This window comes from Brienomyrus brachyistius, chromosome 23 (assembly GCF_023856365.1).
Source record: "Brienomyrus brachyistius isolate T26 chromosome 23, BBRACH_0.4, whole genome shotgun sequence".
NCBI lineage: Eukaryota > Metazoa > Chordata > Actinopteri > Osteoglossiformes > Mormyridae > Brienomyrus > Brienomyrus brachyistius.
This window is the reverse complement of record NC_064555.1, coordinates 3,209,236-3,236,111: the sequence shown is the minus strand read 5'-3', so window position 1 is coordinate 3,236,111 and position 26,876 is coordinate 3,209,236. Positions and strand designations below refer to the sequence as shown.

Below are 26,876 nucleotides of genomic sequence, written 5' to 3'. Positions count from 1 at the left end.
AAGAATGTACAGCTCACACGCACCATGAACCCTCCATAGGTGGGCCATCCTGAGGGAGGAAGTAGCTGCAGGGGGTGGGATGGAGGTGGGGGAGGGCAGGAGGGGGTCATGGGAGCACAGCCCCTGGGGCTCACTAGGACATGATGTCCGGGTTCCGCACTGAGGCCTGCGACAGGAATGCCCCCCCCCCCCCCCATAAAGGCACACCAATCGTTACTGAGTAACCCGGTTTTTCCAAAACCAAGTCGAAAAAAAGCATAACCAGAACCGTCAGTCAGTGATCACCCTGGCAGGTGGACGACGCCAAGAGGGGGATCCCAGCCCTGCATTAGGTCCTTGTAGGTCTGATTGTGGGCTTTGGGGTCTCGCACATGTTCGGCACAATGGGGGGAAATTCTGAGCCGAAGGCTTCTGCACCTGGGACTCCATTAGCAGCTACGGCCAGAGACTTTTCCACAGCTGAGGGGAGACGCTGGATCTCAGTCAGACACTCTCAGTCTAGGAGGGAATGCCGGAGAGCGAGCAGAGAGCCAGCGGCAGGGAAAGGGACCCGTAGGCCGGTTGCTCCCGCTGCCCGTCCGGGGGGGATCGAGATCCGAGAAGGACTGAGGAATGAGTAAATTTGGAATTTGAGCGAGAAGCAGGGTGGCGTGTGCCTGCTCCCTCGGGTGTCAAACGCGGTAAGACTCACACTAAACTCGAATGTACGTGCGCTGGCTCTTCCTCTCACAGGCTAACTCTTCGGTTCCGACATAAAAGCGACCCGGTATAAGGCCCGGATTGCTGAAAGGCTCAGCATTACGGTAGTTTCTTTAACTAAATCAGCATGTTTGTCGCAGACGATTAGCAGGCACAAGGCTAAGCTAAACAACCCACCCGCTAATCTAGAATGTCACATCTGAAAGTTCTTCAACCCACAAGACTGAGTCACCTAGGCCCGCAGCCCGAGAGACACAATAACGGCTTGGCAGGAGCTGCACGTTAAAGCGCACAGCAAAGGAGGCAGGAAAGAAGCCTGGAGACCCAGAGTGGGTGGGACTGCCATGTGCTGTCAATCACAGTAAAGTAACCAATGGGGTCATTCCGCTGGGTAATTGACGCCATAAAACAATCCCACCCACCAGAGGTTTTATAGTTTTGTTTTTTTTTTCATCCCTGGTGGGGTTTTCTCTGTTGTTTTGCTGAATGTCCATGCTGCCACTGCCTTATGGCTGCCCGGGCCAACTCCCTCAGGGCAGCTGGGACAAATATAGATGGTGAACGTTGGCTGGAAGCTCTGAGAAGGTTAGGAGTGAGGGTCACAGATTCTCTCTGAGGTGAGCGTGGTTGTTCTCAGTGGCGATCTCAGTCTACATAATGATGCAGTTTTAAAAATAGTGGAATCGTGGGCGTGGGCTTCGCAACGTGAGGCCTTCGAAGCCAGAATCGATGCCTCATGACTCACGCTGGCTGTCACCCCCGTGTGCCCCGTGTTTTACCCATCTTCGGTACTGATTGGTTGAGGCTAATGACCTAGAAAACACGTGAGGAACCCTGCTGTTGTACCTTTGAGCTTTTAGTGATTGCTTTGTTCCACTAAAATCATCCAGCAACACAGGGTTGGAAAAAGCAATAGTTAAGAAGTCGACTGTCACTCGGCAAATGCAGAGCCCCACACTCACAAAACACAAGGCCTTTTGTAGTTTACGATGCACCTGACCTCTGCAGGATCTCTAACAATAAAACCCAGTGTAGCTCTGTAGGATTTACTCCCCTAAAAAACAATCGCTCTTAGACTTCGAGACCCCTTTGACTGTTCCAGATCATTTCCTGACCACTGGTACACATGCTATACCTAATAATGGGCTCGATGAATAAATTACTATAGTTTGACTTACAGTAAATCACGCACAGCTTATTCTCTGTTGTTCATATGAGACGGTTCTCGACACCTGAATGAAAGAATGATGGTTCTGGTATGCAGACCAGGTGGGCGTCAGGCACCACTTGCTGTTTCAGGTCTCAGCTCTGCTGGAGCTGCCATCTGTCCCCCCCCCCACCCCCCCACTGTTCATGTCCTCCCAGGCACCCCGCTTCAATGCTGAAGACCTGAGCCATGCACTTCCATGAACACTAAACAAGGCAGATGGAAAATTCACAGAATGGCAATTCTCTATCCCCCGTGAAGCACGTGTGTCCTGGAGTTCACGCCGTGCCCAGCATCGGAGCATCCATTTCCATTGCGTGCCGATCCATCTCGAAGTCTGCACCAGGCGCTTGGCACGTACACCCTAGTGGCAAAGATAATTCTGTGGCATATAATTTCTTGAAGAAAAAAAAAGTGAAAAAAATTTAACTTGTGATTTTCATTTAAAAAAAGCTGCTTTTGAAATCCCCCTTTAACGTCCTTCAGAGCCGGAGGAGTCCCGGGTGCAGTGAGGAGTGGAGAAGCCTACAGCTTCACAGTTCAGCCATAATTAAATGCCCTCTCTGGAGCGGCCTCTTAGGCACACTTCTATATTAAGTTCAACTTCACTATATTTTCTCTTTCTTTGGTTACTCGCCACTCTTACAGCTTACAGTGTTTACACTTTCAGCCATTTGTAAAACTGCCTACTTGTAAAAAGCCTACTGAGGCTGTTCTATTTGAGGCGTGGATTTGAACTTGTAACCATGCTCAAAGGGTGGTCTGTGAACCATTAAGCCACCTGCCGCCCCCCTGCCCCTCAAGACTCTCCTGAGCTGGTTCACGATCCCCCCGCCCCCATGGAAAGCCATCTCCATAATCATCTTCCATGCCGAGGGCGGAGGTAACAAGACCTCTCCAGAGGACCAGAGGGTAGATCTAGTTTCCCCATCTGCTAGGGTAGAGATACCCAGCCATGGCCTTGCTGAATGGATGTTGGCATGATTGTCTTGCCAAAAAAACACGCCTAGCTTCTTTGCCCACCATGTATCATGCATTTTTGCTTTTCTCGGTCTCTCTTAAGGAGATTCGAGCACGAACACAGACTGTATGCCGCTTACGGAACTGTGTGTGGTGTCCTCACCATTAGCCACCTCAAGCTTCATCAGTTCCTGGAGATGACGGCAAACCAAGGTGCCACTTCCATGCACATGGTCAATCCCGATGCTCACCCTGAATGAATGCACCTGTATGCATGGTAATGAATTTCTTTTTTTGCTTGTGCTTGTAACAGGAGAGACGTTGAGGAGAGACGGTGTGACCTGAATTATTAATTGCCAGGCACATGGTCTCGTCAGACAGCAGGTGGAGGGTATAGACGTTTCTGCTAATTTGAGGCTCCAAAAGCATCCAACCTCCATGCCTGGTTATCAAGCACAGGGCCGCTGGAGCCAGGAGCCCCTCCCAGGAAGCAACACACCCCAAACAGGGTGCCAGGCCAACGCAGCTGTCACACATACGTAGGAACACTTTAGACGTCACCTCATCTATGCGTCTTTGGGTTACTTGTAGGTGGTGGGATCCAGTAAACATGATAACACAGAGTCAGGGAGTCAGACGCCGACTCTGGAAGTGTGAAGGCCACAGATTTACCCAATGAGCTAAAACTGCACCCTACCAGGACCGCAACAGTGACTGCTGCACTATCAGACAAAAGCACACGCTATCGCCCCAAAAGCATGGGGTCATTCTCTTTGAATCCGAAACCAGATCTAATCCTTAACCAGAAACTTAATGGGCAGGTAAAGGGACTCTCTCATTGGTGAAGACTAACTAGGGGGTGGAGTTACCAACAGATTCTGATGTAATAGCCGAGGGAGGCCCAGTACAAGTTTGCTCCCTGCCTGGAAAAGGAATAAATTATAATAAAAAAAAAAAAAAGCCCACAGTTAACTGTTAACTGGCCAGGGTCTGGCAATTCACTGGGTGCCGAAACCACACATATTGCTCAGGGCCCATCTGGTGAAGCCCAGAAGGACCCCAAAGGTCATGATGAGTTTTACCAGCAGCGAAAAAAGAAAGAGAAAAAAATGGAGTGAAGTCAGCCAGTAGAGCTGGAAGGCAGATCTGGACAAAGTGGTCGGCCGGCGGTGACCTCAACTGGACGCCGCGCGATAAGAAATTTATCGCCGCTGTCGTCTCCAACGTAGAATCACCGAAAGAAAATCCCATAAACAAGCCGGCGGAGAGGGAGGCTGACAGGGGGCCGTGACCGTGACTGGGAGCAGGTCACCGGGAGCTTGTGTTGGAAACCAGATGTGCGGCGTGTGACGCAGAGGAGAGACTGTCGACAGGCACGTTTCGCTCGAGACACCTGTTAAGACCTGAGGGTTTGCGACTCTCCCTGACTGCCCGTTTTCCCATATTCACAATCCAGGCCTGACGATTTAGATGAATTACACATTTTTTTTCACTAGCCTTTATCCAGAAATGACAAGAAGAGAACTCATGCTTCTTTTTCTTCTCGTGGGGTCCCTCTAAGGTCCGTCTGCTCTTCACGTGAGACGGCAGCCATTTGTAACAGAAGATCCCTTGCGGCGGACAGGAGGAGCCTCTGATGCAGAGAGGAGGTCAATGCCAGTCCCCGTAAATCACATCGCATCGGGAAGCTTTCCTCAGGTGTCCCGATTGCACATGATCACAAAACCCCCCCACCCAGTTTGACGGTCCATCGTTGTGAGGGCTTAACTTTGACTCTACACCAACAAAGCTTAAACGGCATAAAACTCGACAAAAGAAATGTTAGGAAAGCATGATTATACACACTTATACACACACAACAGCCCTCCGCCTCTACTGTCGATCATAATCTTCCCCATGTTATGTGCAGTAAATGGCATCTATTTAGATTTCTTTTCATGTGGTATGTTAACAAAACTCTATGACTTTACTTTCCAGAGTGGTTTCAGAAAGATTACTACACCACTAGGGTTTACGGCTCCCCGTTTATTCCTTGCTTCGCATTTTCCAGTGTGTGACAAAGCTTTGAAACTAATTGCACCTCATTAAACCAGAGGGGGAAAAGGCCTTTCCACATTTAAAGAACGACCAGCACGAACAAACCGCGCCAAAACCTTGGGCAAGATCTAGCTCGTTCCTCGGGGAATACCCTAATGGTGGTCAGGGCGGGCAGGTCAGCCTTCGGCGTAAACAACACAGGCACACGCAGCCGTCAGCGTCGTCTGACGGACTAACGAGTAAGCCCACGTTCTTCACCTAAACTGCCTCTGAGTATCATTGCCTTGGCAGATACAGCAGTCCAACGTCCCTAAAAAAGGCCACTTCGTCCGAACAGGAGGGCATTACTAATCCCTGTTACCTTCAGTCACAAACCTTCAATGACAACTTTCAGGCCTAGTGGAAGGGTGTATGTGAGAGATTGTACCCCGTTCTCCTGGAAATACTCTCCAGGCTGATGGAAAGATGGACGAATATATGTGTGGATATTGGGAGGTATTACACCAGAGGTACGAACGCATCAATGTTGTTGAGTCTCTGGGGTGCTTGGATGGCAGTTCTGTTGATACTGAAGTAAGCAAATATATTAACATCTAGCTGATAACCCTAGTGACATTCGGGTTTTCAAAATCGGGAGTGTCTGGATGCTAACACGGTTGACCTTCAGGTTATGAAAACCAGTAGCATCTGGATGCTAACACAATTGACCTACAGGTTATCAAAACCCATAGGATCTGGATACTAACATAATTGACCTTCAGGTTATGCAAACCAGTAGCATCTGGATGTTAACACAATTGACATTCAGGTTATCAAAACCTATAACATCTGCAAGCTAACCACAGTGACGCTGAGGTCATCAAAGCTAATGGCATCTTGAAGTAGAAGCTGGTGACATTTCAGTTATCAAATGTAACTGGATCTGAGCCAAAACCAAAGTACTTCATTGCTTAGTGAAATTAGCTGTTGGTGTGACTGCGACCAGTCCCAAAACCAGCAAAGCTTCCTCGCCTCCTGGATAATGTGGGATCACTGGTTAGGTGACCAGATAATCTATGTCAGGGAGGACAGTCTGATCTAGGACAGTAAATCACCATTTTAATTAAAAGGACCTGGATTTCACTTAAGCACTTCTGTGCTGCGTGCTGATTGGTCAGTCCCCTATAATCAGGCACGTGTCACTAATGTTAATGTGAAACAGCTGGATGAGTCTGTCAATCGAGGAAACAAACATGCCAAAGCACAAGAAGAACTGAACTATTTAGCCAATCACAGGAGCCTTTCAGTTTTAAAGTCGTTGGTAACACCTGAAGTAGCTCCGCATGTCCTCACTGACGTGGATTATCTGGTCACCTCAGTTACTGGCAGCTTTCCCTCTCAAAAACGGCTCCTCCGCGCCATACAGAGACTAATCACACCTCAGACGGGAGCCTACGGGTGGTCAGCGAGTCTGAGGGGCAGCCCAGCGAGGCCACGTGTATGACCCCACCCCCGGCTGCACTCAGGCCATCTGGGGGTCATACCCGAAACCACTTAGCCAGACTATCAAAGCTGACATTTTGATGTTTTCACTTGGGTCCAAGTGTCATATCAAGATGCCCTTTTCAAAGTAGGTTTCTCCTCAAACACGAAATCCTCTGGTACCAGGGCCGGACCACCTCCAGGCCCCCTGCCTCACAGACAAGGGCTTCTTAACGATGTACAATCATTCACCGGAGCAGAAAAAGCCGCAGCTCTGGGAAGCATAGAATGTAGGTCAAGCTTCACCCAATTGGCACCTAGCGTCAGCTATACGTGTCACGTGATTGGTGGGGGATCTGTGATAATATATAGCTTTTTATCTGCCTGATGGGGCCCCAACAGAGGGGTGCATTCTGGCTATACCTCTTTATGATAAGCTGATTTTATGTCCCCAGGAGGTAGCAGATGACCTTGTTCATGAACCTCAAGCAGGTCTAGCAGGAGCTCAGACTGGGCCCCGCCATTTTAGTGCGAGTTACAGAGGTGCGGTGTCAATGTCCTCGTACGTCCGACCCCCCTCCCAGCTCGCGCCGTGTAGCCGACAGGCCCGCGTTTAGGGAGCCATGCCATCCACGGCGATTTAATGCCGAGGTGGTGAAACGACAGCAGACGGACGATGATGGAGGAGCTCGTCAGGACGGACCGCCTCGAGGCCAGACAGCGCACTGTCAGGCTGTGACCCCTTGGGAGCGCTTCCGAGCTAATCTGCCTTAGAATGGGAAAGGGAGAGAATCTTAGGTCAGGAAGTTGTGTAAGATGCTTAATGACAAAGACGAAGAGGATTATGAAACTATCAAACTTTCCACACCATGACCCCCCCTCCATCAGGTATACAATCATACACTTTATATCAGTGTATATTTAATTGTCACTGGAAACAAACAACCCACCCAAATAGTGAAAACACTGTATGCATAACTTTCTACACAAAAATACAATCCCAATAATAATAATATTCCTCTTTCAAAAAAGTTACAGCGCTATTCTGTAATGGACCAGGAGACGCCTTCAAAACTCCAGTCAAGACGACCCAGCCAGCAGGAACCGGGACAAAACGGGTCATTCTGGCCTACGACCGTTGACCTACCAGGCCTCCCAAGACAGAGAGCTCCAAAAACACCCCCATCAGTGCCTTAATCAAATCCCCGGCCTCATCCTAGACTGGTCCCAACACATGATAAGATCCTCGTCCTGGAGATTCCCTCAGGATCTGAAAACACAGATGAACATCCCACGAAACGCTGCGACTGAAAATGGAGCTTTAGATGCAATTTTTTCCTCAAACGGTGATATAACAGAATAATATGTGCATGCTGGTAAAGCCCTCCCCCCCTTCAGCTCCACGTCCTCTGTCATCACCCTGAAATGTCATGTGCCATGGACATTCCAGACCCAGATTCCGGAATGTTCTCTCAGCCCGGAGCTGTCTTTATTCCGGCAGGCATCTTGGCTGTTTCCAAGGCCCCGAGCGTCACAAACAATGCTCTGTAACAACTTAACCGGACGTTTCTAATTTTATTTCAGCATTGCTTATCCATTACGGGGTCACGACGGGCCTGCTGCAGATCCCGGGCAGCAGCCAGACACGTCGGTCCATCGCCAGGCACACGTACACTTGACGGCCATTTCGAAAAAGCCGATTCATCTAATTGGATGAATCCCGCACAAAAACACAGGAAGGAACAAAGGCCACATGCATGAGGCAGCAGTGCTGACCACAGAGCCACCACACCATACACATCTGAATACAAAAAAGAAACCCAGGCCAGTAAATAGGTTGCTCACTGCTGCTCCCTGTCTAGTCAGATCCGTAACTGCACCTCACGCCCACAAGGATTCCCAGACAGGTGACCGGTAGCCAAAGTGTCACCAGAAAGCAACGCAAGATCTACCTGCTGTCTCCGTGCAAACTGTGGGGAGAACAAACATTTCAGCACAAACACGTTTCAGCTCTGGGTTTTAAGTGGGACTGCAGCTCGACGTGGATGCAGCTCGACCTCCGTTCCTCTCCCACAGGGATCCGCCGTCTTGGGGCGCCTCCGAAACACCACGATGACTCATCCTGTGTCACGCATCCAGACCAGCACCTGTGTGAGCTCCGGGTCTCTGCCCACAACAGGGAACCAGAAATCGGGGTCTCTAAATAACATTAACGACACTTCCGAGACTGACAAGCACAGCTTTAAGTTGGGGGGAAACTGGGGGGATGTCAAGGTCAGCAGGTGAGGGACCCTCCTGGTGGGGCAAGCGGGTCTGTGCTGTTAGCGGAACACGTCTCGCCTGTAAAAGTCAGGCCACATGCACACAATCCGCGCAGAGGGAAGTGGACTTCTGATCATACAGACAAGAACATGGGGGGAACAAGCGATGGGAGACAGGCAGCGAGATTTATTACACAAACCGGTATGTCCTCGACATGCAAGCGGCTTTAAATCACAGCTGATTCCGCATGATATCATTACCCTGATCTATAGCTGTGAGGCCAAAGCAAACGATCCATCACTCCTCGCTAATCCGGACCCCAGGCCTCTTCCGACACAATCTATCTGCCCGAAGCTTTGAAGCGATGCTCGAATGTATGGCGTCTACAGACCACTGGGCTGTGACATGGTTTCAGACGGACAAAAAGGCTGGCAGATCCCGTAGTCCCTCGGAGACTTAGTGCGCGGCCCAAAGTTTAGCAGAAATGATCAATTTGACTTTGAGCTCTCCCTTGCGCATCATGGTCAAGTTATAACTGAACTATGCCCTAAAAATAATTTCGACACAGCAAAAAATATTAATTTAAAAATAAGACAAAAGTACTCTGAATAATATTACAGATTATGCTTCATTAATTGACTTAAAATGGCAAAATAATAACTCCAGTACTCATGACTACAGTACTCCAGTACTCATGAGAGATTTCCTTGGTACCGTACTGTTGGTTACAAGTATATATGTAAATGTAGAAGCTATGCTTCTTAGCTAGTAGAAAGTACCGCCCAGCATATCGCTAGGAACAGATCAAAATCCGAAAGCGTCCACCGAATTTGAATTGCTATTGGGCCATCGTAAAGTTGAAATTTCTTAAGCACGAAGTGAAGAGCATCTGTATATTAACACTTAATATGCAAACCAAAGATCTAAAAGTGAGAATATGACATAGGGCAGGCTCACTGGACGAGAAGGCTTGTCATACGACAGCTGTGTGGTCTCACTACTCAGTCTCGCAGTCATGTGATGGGATCAAGTTTTTTTTTTGACATCATGCTATCAGTGACTCCCTGGCCGTGCTCCAAAGCTACTTGCATAAGGCTTTTATCAGATCAAACCATGAGAGGAGGGTAAACGCACCCATCACGACAGTTAGCCGTCCTTGCTAACGCCATGCAGGCCTCGCTCCGCTAATAGCTAATCCATTGATGATGGGGGCGCTCAGGTGGAAGGTGGCCTGGGGCGGCACTGCGCCCCTCCTTCACGGCCGCCATCTGACGAAGGGTGTTTCGCCATGACCCCTGACCCCAAAGCCACGATTCCCGCCGCGGTTCACGTGTAAACAAGCACGAACTCAGCCGGAGCGTCATCAGGAAGAAAAGGAGAAACATGAGGGCTCCACTGCGTTGGCAGCGCGTCAACGCTGCTACCCCGGCAACCGCGGGTACTAGTAAATCATCGCCCGATTTAACTGCCGAAGATAATCCTTGTCCTACCAGCGCGAGCAGATACCACACACGAGCGGGCAGACAGAAAGGGCCCTTTTAGTTTCGTGTGCTACAACGAGGCAGCCTTTCTGCATAACAATAAAGACAACTTTAGGAATCTTCTTTATGAGTCACCCGCTTAATCACTGTAGGTGTGAATGTTGGTCCGCATATGGAAAAACAGACGAATATCTTTTGGGTCATGTGATGGTTTGGCATGAATCCGTGCATCTTCTATAAGCACTTGTCCTATTCAGCGTTGAGGGGGGTCCAGAGCCTGTCCTAGAGGCTACAGACAAAAGGCAGGGGACAACCCAGGATGGGGCGCCTACCCATTGCTGGGAAAGAAGGAGATATTAAATATTACAATGATTATATACATGCAGTAAATGCAAATGGAGATATATAAAGCTACTGTGGTATATTTAAAGTTCATTGGAGAGAGAGAGAGAGAGAGAAGCTGCCAGAGAAATAGCTTGTTACTCATAATTTTATAATCAAGCTCTTTCATCCATCCGACTCCCATTACTGCAGAACAGAATCACATGCACATGAAGAGAGTAATTCCCAAATGAGGAGGAACACGCAGACGCACACACACCTCGGAACTATGCCAGGTGGACCGGGCTTGTCGGGACACGGTCCAGGTTTATCACTCTAATGTTGTGTGAAATGGCAGCGTTCTTTGATGGCTGCCGGCCCGATAGCCATCGGTACAGACCGGGTTTGGCTGCTGCAGAACCTGCTATTTGCAGCTATGAATTCTACAAATACTGTCTGCTGCAATACTAATGCCGTTTTGGGCCACTAAAAATAAACGAGTTACAGAAATAATCTCCTTTGAAGGTTTCTGAAAACCCCCCCCCGAGTGCCCCCCCCCGTTTCCACTCTGTCTGAAGTTTCACCTGCTGCTTAGGGTGGATTGTAGCATAAAGTGCAAACTGGGCTTTTTGAACATGTCAGTGTAACTAACGTGAGCTGGTAATGTGTGTGATACTCAGGGCATCGGCCAGACTTTGACTGCAAACACCTTCAGCCCATTCAGTAGCGACTAAATGCTTAAATGTCAGTTTCATGTTACTGCAGAGAGCTGGATATTCTGCTAGACCCTATTAAGGTACAACAGAGGTATCCCCTTCGTTCTTCAAAGAGGTGAATCCTTAACAATCATACCACCTGCAGCGCATCTTGAATCAGGGAAAACAAAGTGGAATGACCAAGACCGCAGAGCGACCGCACAAAGATTCCATTACTGGGCCCTTGAATAATTTAGGAAGTCCTGGGTTCCATGAATAATTTAAATTTGCTGGAGTTAACAGCAGGGGGCGATGGTGGAAGGCCTTTGAGAGGGGAAAAAAAAGGCTGACTCATCCTCCATGCTGACTGGAATCCAACGCAGCCGGCGTGTTCAGTCACAGTGGTCTGGCGGTGAAAGCCAGCTGACCCTCTTCAGAAGGTCTGAACCGGACCCAGTGAGGACACACTCCAGCCCAGACGCTGCAGCCCCCGGGGTCAAGCGGGAAAGCCCGGGAAATCATGAGCCCGATTGGTTATCAGCTCCTATGAGAAGGAGGCCTTGAGGCCTGGCCAATCAGAAGAAGGACGGCAAAAAAATCCTGTCCCGAGACAGTCTGTCCAAGAATCGAGACCGAAAGCCGCCCAACTGCGGAAGAAAGTGGCCCGACAGAAGCCACATGGCGCCAGGGGACAGTGGGACGCTTCCACATGGTGCCGTGGGCTCGTGCCAGTGCAGCTGAGCTCTATAACGGGCCCTGGAAAAGGTCAGGCCGTGTCCGCCGGCCCCACGGCCTCGGCGCAGAGGGAAAAACACAAACTGCAGCTCGTTTTAAATATTACATGATTAAAAAGAGCGGGGAAGACCAGAGGAAGCGGCACAATTATGGCCCCTCAGATGTAAACATCCTCTGAGCTGATCTTGGACTCGGCGCAATGGTAGCTTACTGGACGTGGAAAATGCTATGATTTGCATTTGACCGAAAGACTGGGGTAAAAAAGAACATGTAGTAAATTTCTGAGGAATGTTAGTGGCACTATGGCGGCTGGGGTATTAGAATCAGGCTTCAATCCAGGTCAACATACACACTAATCACATTAGTTATTATCTACTCACGTAATAATAATAATAAAAAAAAAAACAATCAAGTATTCCAGTAAAGCTTGAATGTGTCGGCCTGTACTTAGCTGACGAGTGTCTCACTGTTGCAGTCAGTGCTCTGAATATAGCTCAGATGCTATGCTTAATAAAGACTTTTTGACGCTTTGTGACCTGTGGCAGTGGGCATGCGCTTCACGTTACAGGAGAGGATGAGGTTCAATCGGCAGCTGTATCTATATCAGCCACTCTGGTGTGAACCTTGGCCTCAGCCTGGCACTAACGGCTGAAGACGCGCTAAGTGCTAATGGCTAATGCTAGTGCTAGAGTGGGCAAATACCAAACTAAGAAGGCGTCCGCGGGACCCCCCCGCCATTCGATCTACCGTCCAAGCTTCGCTGCCGGAGAAATCCACGAGAATCGGCAGATCCCAACAAGATAGGCGCTCACGGCGGAAAGTGACTAATTTGTGAAATACAATGAAGTAGCGTGGCGTGAACGGGGGAAACGGAAGGCTGGGATAGGGGCAAAGAGGGAGTCTGAATTTTCAGGGGGTGAGTGGGCCTCACACGCAAATACCTCAGCTGCTTTTTATGGGATGCAGCTGAAAATCTGAAGGGTGGGACCACAGACGTGTAATTTGTCATAACGTGTAAAAACACTTTGATTAACATGACCATAGGCAGTTCTAGAAACCACCCCCCTCCACCCCAGCTGTTAGACACTCTGCTTTCTTCATGACAGTGAAGATGGAGGTCTCGTAGTTCACTCATTCACCTACTCTGGAGCAGGGATCTCTTCCCCTGACAACATGAAGACGGTTATTCTGCTACCCATGAGGCAATGGGGTGAAGACTGACAGGGCTGGTCAGGGTGCATTATGGGAAGATGAGGGGATGGGTCACAGGATGGTGTCTCACTTCTGTATTTTTAGCAGCTGATCCTCCATTCCAGCAGTGACCCCAACCCGGCACCTCCGAATCCAAGCCTCCCTCAGGGCGCCCAAGAAAGACGAGAGACTGGACCCGTGTCTCCAGCTGACCGGCCCGCGATTACTCCAGGCTGCCTTTGAGCCCCACAGTGCCGGGCTGAGAAAACACCGCCTGTCTGCGGCTCGAATTGATGGTCTAATTTGAAGTATCCAGGGAGATAAATGATTCTGCATTTCAACAAGTTCTGAGTGTTTTCAGTTCGCCGTCCGTGACGGAGCAAGAGGGGATCTGGGGGGGGGGTGGCCCGGTCTTCATGGAAGCCCTCAGAGATCGGCAACAAACCAGAAAACATGATGGGATGGCATGCGCTCAATGTTTGTCCTGGCATAGACTGACAGCCTGACCCTCACCCTCATGCGTCAAGATGGTGTGGCGCCAGTCTGTGATGCCCCCCGGCATACTGCCTTCCGGATGCTTCTTTTAGCTCCCTTCACATCTCCTAAAACCATTAACCTGCACTCCTGGCACGAACAAAAGAGACCCCACCGGGACACGGCCCGGGGGCTTAAAGTAGTCGCCCGAACGTTAGGGGAGCGTAGCCATGGTGGTTTCTATGGAAACGCAGGGACAGCATCCTCACGCCCTGGCGTGGGGCATCAAGGCCGGCCCGGACCACGGCAGGCCAACACAAACAAGTTCTCCGTGGCTTCTCCTCCCCGCCGGCTTGGGCCACGTTGGCCCCGTACGCGACCGTGAGAGAGAAAGGGAGGCAGAGAGAGAGAGAGGGAGGGAAGGAGAGAGCGTGTGCGAAAACGAGAGCTTGCCGTAAAAATAAAAACGCGGACTTTGCAAACTGGTCTGCGAGGGGTCACGGTAAAAAAGAAACGCAGCTGCTTGGCAGGCCGCATGTTCGCTTGGGTCCAGACAGAGCCAGGCATGTCCCGCCCGGGGTGGGGGCTGGGGGCTGGGGGCTGGGGACGGTCGACCCAGACTCCTCACAGCCCAGGTCACACTTAAGGAGGAGAAAAATCCATAAAATTATGTCAGAATTCGATACACAAGAGAATATGTAGTACTACTCACAGGTAAAATATAACATGCTTTGTTTCTCTTCCTGATGATGTAAGGCTGGGCTGTTTTGGGTACTGCCGGCCACATCCCCTCCCAGCCTTGGGTTAAGGCCCTCAAAACTAGCAGGTCAGATGGAGAGACATTAGGAGACCCGATGTATGAGAGGCAAGGCAAAAAATGTTAGAAATTGCTCTAAAAAAAGCCTGCACTTTTTGTTTTTGTTCTATACTGGGATTGATAAAATCATTCGAGGAATATTTGGAACAAAAGTGGGAACTCTCCTGCTTATCTAAGCAGGCCATCGGCACGAGGGAATTATCATATGGGTGTTTGTGAGTGTTATTTATAAGATCCACACCAGGTGCTGACTGGGTGGAACAGGCCCGTACTGACTCATCGGGACCTCCGGGCCCTGGCAGGACTCGGCCCTGACCCGCCCAGCCATGATTGCGTTCCTGGGGGTGCTGGCAGGGATGCAGGAACGTGAAATGTAGACACACAGGTGAAGAATGGCCTAGCGACACGGAGGGGGCCAAGCAGGACCACTGTGTGCCTGTCTTCCGTCTGACACTACATCAGTACTGAGGAAACAGGGCGACAAAAAAATGTTTATTCTGCACGTGTGACGATGGATAAAAACAAACAAAAAACACCCCCCAGACCAAACAAATAAGCTGACTTCACTCGCGCTTCATCAAACCTTAATATCGGCCGTTATTTGCCGATTAAACATCGCTGTGAAATGGGTCGGACTTGGAAACTGCTGTGGCGAACAGGCCCTGCCCGTCAGAACAAAGTGTTTCAATTAGGGCAGCAGAGGCCTGACAGGCGACATTCAGCAGGCCGTCCGCATCAGGCCTCCGCGATAAGCATGTTTCGAGATGTAACACCCAGCCGCCCCCCATATCCTTCTTTCTTTGCACTTTTGCCCCAAACCTTTATTGTCGGGAGTACTTTCAGGGGAAAGCACATGTGGGAACATTCACCGCTGGCGTGTCGGGTTCAAGAAGAAGGGCTAGCGGTTGTGAACCGGCAGAGTAAACTAGTCCCCGGTGGGACGCCGGAGTATGCTGGCGGAGGAAAGTGTGAGGGGGGGGGGGGGACAGAGGGAGAGGCTATTTATAGACGGAGGGGGTGAGAAGCCGGTGGCAACTACTGCAAATATGAAATCCTATAAGGGGACCAAAGAAGCACGTCAGCCGGGCCTTCTGTGAAAGCCAGGCCGGGTCAAAACCGGTACTTCCGGACTTATATCTGTGAGTAACATTGCGGGTCCTCTTTGGCAGAAACCCGGATTACGGTGAGGGTTTTAAATCATACACAAAATGAGTCGCTCCCTTATTGGTGATTGATATCTGTCTAAAAGCTGCAACTGGTAGATTTAATGGGGGGAGAGTTTTGGGATAAGTTTAGTTTTTTTTTTTTTTTTTTGTAAATGACTTTAATCAAAGTGCTCGAGTAAAATTTTGCAGGTAAAGTAGTTAAGTGCAGAATCAGAGCCACAGCTTCAGGAAGTTATTGCGAAACAAAGGAGTGGAAAATTCCCGGCATCTTTCCAAATATTCATGCTGAATAAATGACAACAGAAGCAACAAACATGAACAAAAACACCGACATGAAACCAAACAAAAAGCCGGCGAAATTCAACCTCGAACTACGGCCTGTCTTGCTAACCGAGCAAAAGAGGGAGATGTCTATAAATATCCTAAATATCATTTGCAACGCCAAACACGACACATGCAGGAGGAGTGTAATACCTACCCCCACCACCGGGGGTCATTAAAACTGATTAGTGTATTGAAATATGCCAGTACAATTGGAATGGAAGAGCAGAAGATCCTGGTCTAAGTGGGTCCAGGGACAGCAGCAGGACCATCGTCTCCCAGAAGGCCTCTCTCTAGCTTCCTGGTGGCCTCTGCCATTTCCCATGATGCTCAGCCCCAAAAAAATGGCTTACTATCAATGGCTGCCCCCCCCATCCCCCGCTTGCTCCTGAGCCTTTCTTCCCCAGTCTCTCTGCCACATCTTCACTTTCTCCCCTCCATCCTGTCCCTGTGTCTTTCTTTCTCTCTGTCTATCCTTCTCCCCCCTTTCTGTCCGCCTTTTTACTCTTTCCCTCCCTGCCGCCCCCCACCCCCTCCCCCCCCCCCGGCAGCGGCTCTGACACTCGACTCCACGCTCAGATGTCTCCTTGCTGTCAGCGCCCTCCAAAGATAACAGGCAGGCCCGGCTGTCAGGGCCAGGGAACCGGCGCAGTGAGCATTAGGCGGCACAGCGCCGGCCTGGGGGCTAAAATTAAACCTACAGGAGAAAGACAAGGTTGGGGGAGTGGGGGGGGGGGGGGTAGTCCTGGATTCATACGGCTTTCGTACCCGATCTCTCCTTTTGCACACGTGATCAGGTATGAACCCCCTATGCTCCTGTAGTCACGTGACCGGAATGGAAGCTGTCATTCGGGGGGGTTGTAAATGACAGGGAGGTAATTAAAAGCCCACCTGCCCTTTCCCTGTATTCCGGACAGGGTGGCGATTCCAGAGAAAACTCCCCCTCCATGACAGCGCTCCTCCAAAAGGAGGTGCGATAACAATCTTGCGGAGGGAGGGGGGGGTGGGCATCAATAAATGAGAATTTATAGGCCGCTGTATATTTGAAATCATGCGTCATCCTCACAGTTTGGTTTATTTTTGTGATTACAGTAAGTAAACGGAGAGCCTCCGGTCTGGAGGAGAGGAAGCAGAGGGCTAGTGTGTGTGTGGGGGGGGGGGGTTTGTATATATTATATTGTGGGGATCAAATATCCTCACAATGTGATAAAAACCTGTTATTTTGATGACGTGGGGACCATTTTTTTGGTCCCCACAAGGGAAAACTCAGTTTCAGTTTGATAAAACTCTATGCCTGCAATTGAACGTCTTTTGTTTGGTTACTTATGGTTAAGGTTACGGCTGAGTAGGGATTAGGGTTGTTGTAGCTGGGATTAGGGTTATGCCCACAGAAGTGAATGGAGAGTCCCCACAAAGATAGGGATACCTAATCTGCATATGTGTGTGGTCTCCTGTCACCTGCTGTTATACTCGTCTTCGTCCCTGTGCTGTTGAAAGTGAGGTGGGTCGGCCATTGAGCTCTGGGCAAGATTCTGAGGGGGAAACAGAACCAGACTATTTATAGCCAGTGTAAATAAGCAACAGGTGACATGAATGTGCACAATCCTCAATCAGCTGACCGGCCCTCTGAGACCCCCCCCCCACAAGGTACCCTGACCAAGATGCGGGGGACACAAGGGGTCACATGACCAAGACCACAATGTGTAATAATGCGGCCCACCAGCAGGAGGCGCAGTGAGGCCCCAGACAGCTGCTATGGCGATACTGTATCTACACCGTCCCCTCATTCCCCAGAGGCTCTGCAGGATCAGGTGACCGCAAGTGTCTCCTCTCGCTCCAATCTGCTAGCCGCCCCCCACCCCAATTCTGATTAAAAGCCGAAAGCCCCCCCCAATATGCTTCACCTGCAGTTTAGCTGGAACATCCTCTCAGAATGAAGGTAAACAAACGGTCTCATTGAGCAGCGGAAGCAGGGTGTCGGGTGGCGGCCGGGGGGGGGGGGGGGGGATGTAATAAACAAATCGGGTCGTGGATTCTTAACGAGGCGGCACTGCATCTGGGCCGGGAAGGGCTCCGATTAGGCCGGGCCGCCACGCTGCGCGGAGCCACGCGTATGAAGTGTCAGCCACTATGTCTCACGCTGACAGGCAGGAATGCGCCCAGGCTGCTCCACTTTATCCGGTTCGGATGCTATGGAATCGCCGGATTTGCGCTCGAGGACCCGCCACGGAATGGCCGACGACCCGCACCCCTTCCCCCCACGCACACAGGCACACTCGACGAGCGAGAGTGGAGAGGGTCTCCGACGTGATTAAAAACAGTCTGCTGGCCTGGGCAAACAGGACCGTTCTGTTGTACCTTTGGCACTAAGCCATTAATAATTAGTTGCATGCATGATACTCATATTCTCCACAGTTTGTCTTCGTCATGCAAAGCTACAGTCAATCCATTCACTGAAAAAGGAAAAGTCCTCGCAGCAAACCCACAACAAAGGCCTTCAGTTACAGAATGACAATCCAATCAGGTGACTCTTCTACCACCCGTAGACGGCAGGACCCTGAGGTCAGTGGCTCCCCTCCGCTTAACAGTATATAATAAACGTCTAAGCTGATGTTACTTAATCAGTGGTATTGAGTGTCCAGCTTAATTTCTGCACGAGGAGCATGGAACGGTCATCATGGGATGGGACACATGCCGATAACATCGGTGCCCGTCTGCTGTGACATGCACAATTAAACGACGAGAGACCTCGCCACGTGCCTGCCCCCCCCAGCCATCGCTGATCACAATCGGGCACTGGGACTGCAGACAGACGTAAGCGGCAGGTAATCCCCCCTGTTTTAATTAAGGGTGATTAACCCACTGCCTTTCTTCAGGTTAGTCACCGAGCCGTACCATATGTGGGGGGGGGGGGGGGGGGGGGGGGGGCTCTCCCACCAGGAAGCATTGGCCCAAGCTTCTGCAAACCGAGATGATCGCCTCACCAGACGCCAAGCGGTCACGGTCATCTTCTTTTAACTGATAACATCAAAAACTATCCTGACCGCCTATAATGCAGGAAGTTGGAGTCGTCTGCAGGGCGCCGGGGATCCAGCTGGCCGCAGCCCTCTATACAGCAGCCCTGATAGTCTGGGATCTGATGGGCCATGACCCTCTCAGACCCAGGTCCTCTGAGATGCTGCTACTGATGCTTGTTTGCAGTCAAGCTTCCCATATCCATCTGTGATCCAGCTGGCCGTGACCATCTCTAAAGAGGTTGTTCGTAACGGCATGCTGTCTATCTGGTCATGTGACCACAGTGATCGGTCATGTGACCACAGCGATCGGTCATGTGACCACAGTGACTGGTCATGGCCACCTTCCATATCCTTGATCAGGTTATGAGTTAAATTCATGAAGAATAAGCCGCTCGGTTTTTAGCCATTCAAAGGAAACAGTACGTAAATCAAAGCTGACTGTATTTTCACTGGCTAATTTGTCCAACGGTAACATGGCTTTCTGATATCCAACTTATAATTTCTTTTACTCAAAAAAAGATTTTCAAATAGACAGACATGAAAGTACTGTATCATAGGGTTTTACCGGCACACTGGAAAAAAGGTCAAATTAGTTCAGGCTTATTTAAAACAAGAATGTCACTAAACATTTCCCTCAGGAAAATAGCCCAGCTAATCAGCATAACATGTCAGCCATACTTACCACATTCATAAAAACACTTTCTTAGCAGCAGCTAAGCGTTACCTGTCATGCAGCGCTAACGTGGCGTGTGTGATGTTGACACCCAGGTTTTTAGCCATCTGCTGTCGCCCAGGGTTCACACACACCATCGCCCTCGCAGTCAGGTAATCCCGCGTCTCCGGGCTGCCCTGCGATGGGCTGGCATCTTGTGCCCTGTGTCCGCCCCCCCCCCCCCCCCCATCTTCACACAGTAGTTCATCTTCCCCTCTCTGTGCAGATAACGCTGACGTTCTAAACTTAGCCTGCAAAAGGGCAGGCAGGTTAACCACAAATCACAGAGAAAAGCAAAAGTTTTCCATGATAGACTCAGGCCTGGATAAAGTGCCCCCCCCCCCCAGGAGAGCATACAGTAAGTCCATACTGGCAGGGTAATGCGGCGGTTTCCCGTGCTGAGTCACTGCCCCATCGGAACATTGACTTCACTCTGGAAGCCGTAAATCTCTCCTCTAGTATCCTCTCCACAGTAAGATAACCTGCGTTATACGCAAACCCACCGTCACAAATCCGCCAAATATCCGCCCGCCAATGGAGCGGCACCGTCACGGGCCCGGTCCTCACCGGTCCTCTTGTGGCCCGTCCAGGTACACACAGACGCCACGCTCCGTCTGCTCCCTGCACTGCCTGGAACCCGGACAGGATTTATCGCTCGTAAAATAGCGTCCTGCTTCAGGAACCAGACCAGGCTGGGGAGGCAGAATCCATGGTACGCCTAAAATCATCCCAATGCCCCCCTGGGCTCATCTGTGTCGGATTCTTTGGTGACACCTACCCCCTTTCGAACATTTTCACAGTTGCAGATTTCACCGGAACAATGGAGGCTAAGTATCGTGCCCTAGAGTACAAGAGCGGGGGCCCCTCCGGGGAGGGCCGCACATGTATCCAGCCTTAACCGCTGTACTATATTATCCTTAGAGTAACACCATGACTAGCCTTTTGAAGCTGATTTAACAACGTGCGAAAAGGCCGCTTTTAAACGTTGTTCCCGACCTCGCAGTCAGACATCGGCTGGAAAGTTTAATTTGGCGCACAATGTACATTAAGCTGACAGCAATCCCCCCCCCCCCCCCCCCCACCCGAAAAAAGTGACATCACAGTTGACGCGAGTGACGCGATCCAGCCACAAAACATTTAACGGCCCCGTTAGCATGCCGGGCTAATCACGCGGTATGGCCTGTCAGTGACGGCTTGGGACGGAATGTATCCCAGGGCATCAGGCTCACCATAAAGGAGCTAAAGGGCTAACATAGCTGAGGTGGGAGGGAAGCCGGGCCTCCCGTGACCCCGGCCGTGCAGCGGGGTCGCGGTGTCCCCCAGCAAGTGGCCAATGGAGGATGAGCAGGGACCGGGAAACAATAACAACGAGCAGCGTTTTTCTGGATGGGTCCAATTAGCCATCAGCACAGATTTTTGCCGAGGTGCTGGACGCTGAAGGCCCCTGGACACTTACTGCTCCTCTGTCCTCCTAAATAGAATAGAATAGAATAGAATAAACCTTTATTATCCCACGAATGAGAAATTTAGGTGTTACAGAGCTCTTGCACAAAAACGTAATATAGAACAATAGGAGCAGGTAGATACACAAAGATATAAATACAAATGTACAAAAAGTTTTGGAAATAAATAAAGATGTACAGAGATATGTACAAAATGTACAGAGATATGTACACAAGTGCGGGGGTGGGGTGGGGTGTGAATGATCCTGGTTACAGCATGTGATATGTCAGTTAAACATATATGAGTAAAAAATACTCACGCTAAACTGTTATAATGTCTGACAGCCGCTGGTAGGAATGACCTGCGGTAGCGCTCCTTCCTACACTGTGGGTGTAGAAGTCTATTGCTGAATGAGCTGCTCAGAGCTCGTACAGTCTCATGCAGGGGGTGGGAGGTGTTGTCCATAATGGATGTTAGCTTAGACCGCATCCTCTCATCCCCAACCTGCTCGATGGATTTCAGTGGGCAGCCCAGGACAGAGCTGGCCCTCTTCACCAGTTTGTCCAATTTCCCCCTGTTCCTCTCTGCAATTCCACCACACCAGCAGACCACAGCATAAAAGATAGCAGATGCTACCACAGTGTCATAGAAGGACCTTAAGAGAGTCCTGTTCACCCCAAAGGATCTTAGCCGCCTAAGCAGGTGAAGACGACTTAGACCCTAAATGCCCCGTAACGCGATCTGCGGGCATTTGACGTGTCCCTCATTATCAGGGAATGCGGCTGTGGTCCCCATGGTTACTCCACCGTGCATAATTCCCAGACCCAGGACATTATTACTTCAATGGGGCCCCCATGATGCTCTAAACCCACCCCCAGGATAACGTCCCCAGTTGTTCCCCTAGAGATGGTTGGCCTGGTCGCAACTCATAATGCGCCTCATAATGCGCCGCATAATGCACCTCAGTGCGACAGGAGATGATGTGGCCACCCACCACCCTGCAGCAAGCGATCCTGAGGCTGTCACTGATTGGCAGACCACAGACGCCTTTTGTTGGAAAGCTGCAAATGCACCCAGGTTGCAGGTTAAATATCCATCATACTGCTGCTCGCCACCGACTCACATCCACGAAAGACGGGCGTAGGATTAGCTGACAGTGGGAGAGCGTGCAACCCGCTGCCAAGGGCATCCAACAGCATCCCAGGTGGCGCTGAGAGAACCCCCCCCCCCCGGGGAATGAACGGGGACACGGTGGGCCAATGAAACGCCGGCCCCACATCGCAAATCAGCACCATCGATCAACAGATTAACAGATTAACCCCCCTGGGAGATCTACCTTGCCCAGACTCATGTGCCTAGGGACTGAAGGGTGCTGAGAAGGCGTGAGACTACTTCATACAGCCAGGGGGCAGCGTGGAGCAGATAAAGGGGATTAAGGCTCCTCCCATTTAATTAAGGGGTGGGGCTTAGCACCAATCTGGAATAGCCGGATCAACCTGCACCCTGAATGAGTATCAAGGTGGAAATTACCCATATAGCCACTTTTACATTAGCATCAGCTCTTATAAATGTTAAATTAAATAAAAAAATTAATAAACAAAAATGAATAATATCCATCCATTTTCCAAACCACTTATCCTACTGAGTCGCGGGGGGTCCGGAGCCTATCCCGGAAGCAATGGGCACAAGGCAGGGTACAACCCAGGATGGGGGGCCAGCCCATCGCAGGGCACACTCACACACCATTCACACCTATGTGAGTGCTAACCACTGCACCACCATGCCGGCCCCTAATAAACAAAAATGAATAAAATGTCCTACAAAAATGAGGGAAAGTCGTGCTGAATTACAGAAAATCACCCACTGGAATTCAAGCCTTTGACAGCATATCGTTTAGAGTCCACTGTTAAAATTGATAAAACAGACGAATAATTAGATAATGTCCTTAAGTGCCCCCCAGGCTGCCGCCTTGACGCCTTACCATCTCGAGTCTCCCAGCCATGTGGGGGGGGGGGGGGGGGGGGGGGGGGCAGCATTCTGTCCGTTAAAGGACACTCCTTCCCAAGCCCTGAATCCCAAACTTTTTCCCAGAAGTTTGGAAAGCGGTATTTGTCCTCCAGAAAACTGGCAGTGGGTATGCTGAGGCCTGCCTGCCATTCCCCCATGCCCCCCCCACACTCGCTTTTAACCCCCCCCATTCCCCCGAACAGGCCAGCTTGTGTCCGCAAATAGCCCTGCCATAACTAGCTGTGGCATCGCTGACCTGGCAGACAGACGGACTCGAAAATGAAAACGAGGGGTGGGGTCGGGAAGTACTGTGTCATGTGACCACGGTGACAGGAAATGGGCGCCAAAGGTGCAACAGCAGTGCCCTCGGCATCATTAAGCTGCCCTTCTGGGATGTCCTGCCCGCAGCAGCAACGGGGGAAATGAATAGACGTATACATGGGAGCATATGGGCAGGAGCGCAGACACCTCGGGGTCCTTGAAAAACACATATCCACCAGTGTGCTTGGTGCCCCTTCCAGGAGTGAACCAAGCAATTACATCAATCAGCCCCCAGCCCCCCCCCCCACTTCTCCGGCAAAAAAAGTCTAATGGAAAATCAGGCAGCTTTTGTCTTAATGGCTAAAACAGCCCCCGAGGCCTCATTTCCTGTCAAGTGAGAGCTGTGCGGATTAAATGCAGACTACACCGAGACAAGTGCACTCCACAGAGGCCCCGTGCCTCTCCACAGCCGTACCGCACCACCGCGCTCCGCCGCGGCCCCGCCCACTGTCACCTGTGAGCTCCCTGTCGCCTAGTGCCCATGTCACCATGGAAACTCCTCTATATTCTGCTTCTGTCATCACTCCCAGGGGCCCAATTATAAGCCCCCCCCCCCCCCCCCTCCCCAATCGAAAATCATCCCAAACCTAGGAGGGGGGAAGTGTGAGGCTCAGAGGGACAGGATGTTGAGCTTGTGATCAGAAGGTTGCTGGTTCAAATCCCACGGTTGGCAAAGTGATTGGGTCCTTGAGCAAGACCCTTAACCTTCAGTTTCACCAAGGGCCGTCTGACGCTGTCGTATCGAGAAAAAATTACATAGCATTTGGACAAAAGCATCCGCTAATAAAAAGTGGTGTGGATCTTTTCATCTTTATGTTACAGGCAGGTAATTATCCAGACCCCAAGGCACCTGAGAGGTACCAGATCGCGGCCGACAAAGGCGTCTCCCACTCACCGATGCAGGCATGGACCCGAACGGACAGCTGGGTACGCAGGATGACGCTGTGTTTCTTGCCCCTCCTGTTGGACAGAGTTGGGGGGACAGGGAGACTGTAGTTAGGGTTACGCATACAGTACATCCTTAAATCCATCACTGTGAGCCCCAGGTACCGGGACACCGGCACAAGAATGTGCAAGGCGGGTCTAGAAAGTCACACAAGGCTAGGATGGACTGCCACGAAGGTACACAATCATTCCTCCAGGGGCTAGAGGGAGGCCTAGGCACACCCATCTCAGCACCGACCAGACCTCCAGGAAGGACAGTCAAAGGATAGGGGGCTGCAGTTCCTGACATTTCGAACCCCAAGAGGCAGCTGAGAGCGAGAGTGATGCTGTCAAAATGGCACCCAGCACACAGAGAAATGAAAAGACAAGCCAGTGAAAGTGGCAAAATATTTGTTCAGGGAGAGGGGTTGGTGTAGTGTTTGTGGCGGAACTGGGGGAGGGGGGGGCGATTGTGCCAGGTAGCTACCCACATTGGGGTGGGGGAAGGGGGTGCCCTCATCCTCTACACCCCTGATACACATCTGACAGAAAGGATAGCAGAGCAACCTGTCCAGACACAACAACAGGGAGAGGGGAGATGATAACACACACACACACACACACACACACACACACACACACACACACATGTGCGGGTGGGTTCAGCCCTTTCCCGTACACTGACACATGACCTCACAGGCCCAATTCGGAGATTATATCGATAAACAACGCGAGGGGTGCTACAATTGGCCGATCCCATCCTTTTGTGCAGCCCCCTTTGGCCACAGCTCATGGCAAAACAGTTCCTGGGAGGTGAAGAACTGTGTTTAGAATGCAGTCCATGTCAATCTAGGGTACACGGGGAAAAGCCGACTTCACTGGAACTTCACTGGACTTCACTGTACTTCACTAGAACAGTCATTAATAAACAACAACAATGCTTTTCAGATATATCATACCTGACCCATATAAATCAAATAATCCAAATAAAGAATGTGATACACCATGATCAAAGCTCTCACACGGTTAAGAACTCAAGGGTCTGATACTGGTTTTCATTGTAGTACTTATTCAGGGACCAAGTGCTGTGACTTCAATATTGCAGGTGTAAATCTAGCTAACTGGCAGGTGTCTCTAATCCCACAGGGAAACCAGCCTAGAAACCCATGAAAAATACCAAAAGGGGGCGTAGATCCCGTCATTGGAAGCCAACTACTAGCCTTGAGGGGGTCAGGGGGTCAGGTAATTAAAGCAATTTCTCGGGCAGTAAGTCACCTTTTATGGGGGTGGGGGGGTGTAGATCAGATGGGTAAAACCTGCAAGGTTTTAGCACCTGAGCTGCTAGTCCCTCGACATAAGTGAACAGAGCGCAGTGGTCTCTCCTGTCCTGGGGTAAAGGCCATTCCAAAAAAAATGGGGGTCTCAGCTTCCCGCCACCAGTATCCAGCCATTGCGGGAAGACGTCAAGGACTCACCGCAGGATAACGGAACATTCCAGATACGAAGAGAGAATGTGTGCAGACCTGTTATCTGACGATCGGCAGCGGCGCAGCGGCAACGCGAGCTAGCAGCTCGGTAACGAAAACAGAGACTAGAAATGTGGTTTGTTTTCCTCCCCGTTTCTCTGACGCTTGTTTATCCGCCTGAAGTGTGTTGACTGGACAGGCCTCCTCTCCGTCCACAGGACCCGACGTCGGACCGTGATGGACACAGACAGCAACAAAGGCAAACACGTCAGGATGCCTGCAAAAAGGGCACGTGGGGTTTTCACACAAGCAAGCTTACGGATGGCAGAGCTGGATGGGGGGGGGTAAAACAGAGTAAAAACGTATTTCCGTTGTTTCCGTTCTCATCTGACCACTATTTAGACATCATAACGAAGAAGTTGCAGGGCGGATCAAAACACCTGAAATGTGTAATTCGTATCTCTGCCACTGTTAACGACACAGCAGAGAAACCCCCTTCCCCCAAAAGTTAGTCCATCATTGGTCCAGTGGTATTTCCTTTGTTTTTGTCAGCCAATAGCAAGTCCTCTTACTCATCGACGCCCCCCCAAATCCAATCACAGCAGCCGTACCTCAAATGGCCCTCCACATATCTGACATAATCACGTCCTTGACAAAAAAACTTCGACGGTGCTCTTTTCTTGCGATGATAAAGCAAATCTACATCTCTGCTTCAAAGACAGCAACAGCTCCCGGAATCTGGTTTCAGGAAAAAGACCCATAGAAGACGATTGAGGAACAGGATGGATTGACCATTTTCTTCCATCCACACTAGAGTGATGTTCCAAGCAGAGATTAGACAGTGTAGCTGGAAGACGGAGACTCTGGGGAGCTTGACAGGTCAGAGTCGTTCCAGCATGCCTTTGCCAGACATGGCCATGGACGCTTCCAATCCTTTGATAACACTTTTCAGGACCTCAGACAGTAATACAACCGTGAAGGTTGCATTACAATCCAAAGAGGCCTTGCTGTGTAGAGGCAAAGCCGTCCGTCATAGTCTCCTCAGACCCATGATTGCTCACACCCTCCATCGCGTACAGGGCTGCTCTGAGGCTGGGGCTGGAAGTACCGGGCATCCGCAAAAGGTTCCAGGCCACACACTACAACTCAGAGACACCAA

The 26,876-nt window shown here is 50.5% G+C and overlaps 1 protein-coding gene across 1 annotated transcript in view; it reads right to left on the bottom strand.

The window, feature by feature from the left end:
- fhod3a (formin homology 2 domain containing 3a) overlaps positions 1-26,876 on the bottom strand; it is an 89,365-nt gene that overhangs the window by 49,701 nt on the left and 12,788 nt on the right. The window contains 1 exon segment of the mRNA XM_048992499.1: positions 24,223-24,287. Within this exon segment, the coding sequence (XP_048848456.1) occupies positions 24,223-24,287 (65 nt within the window).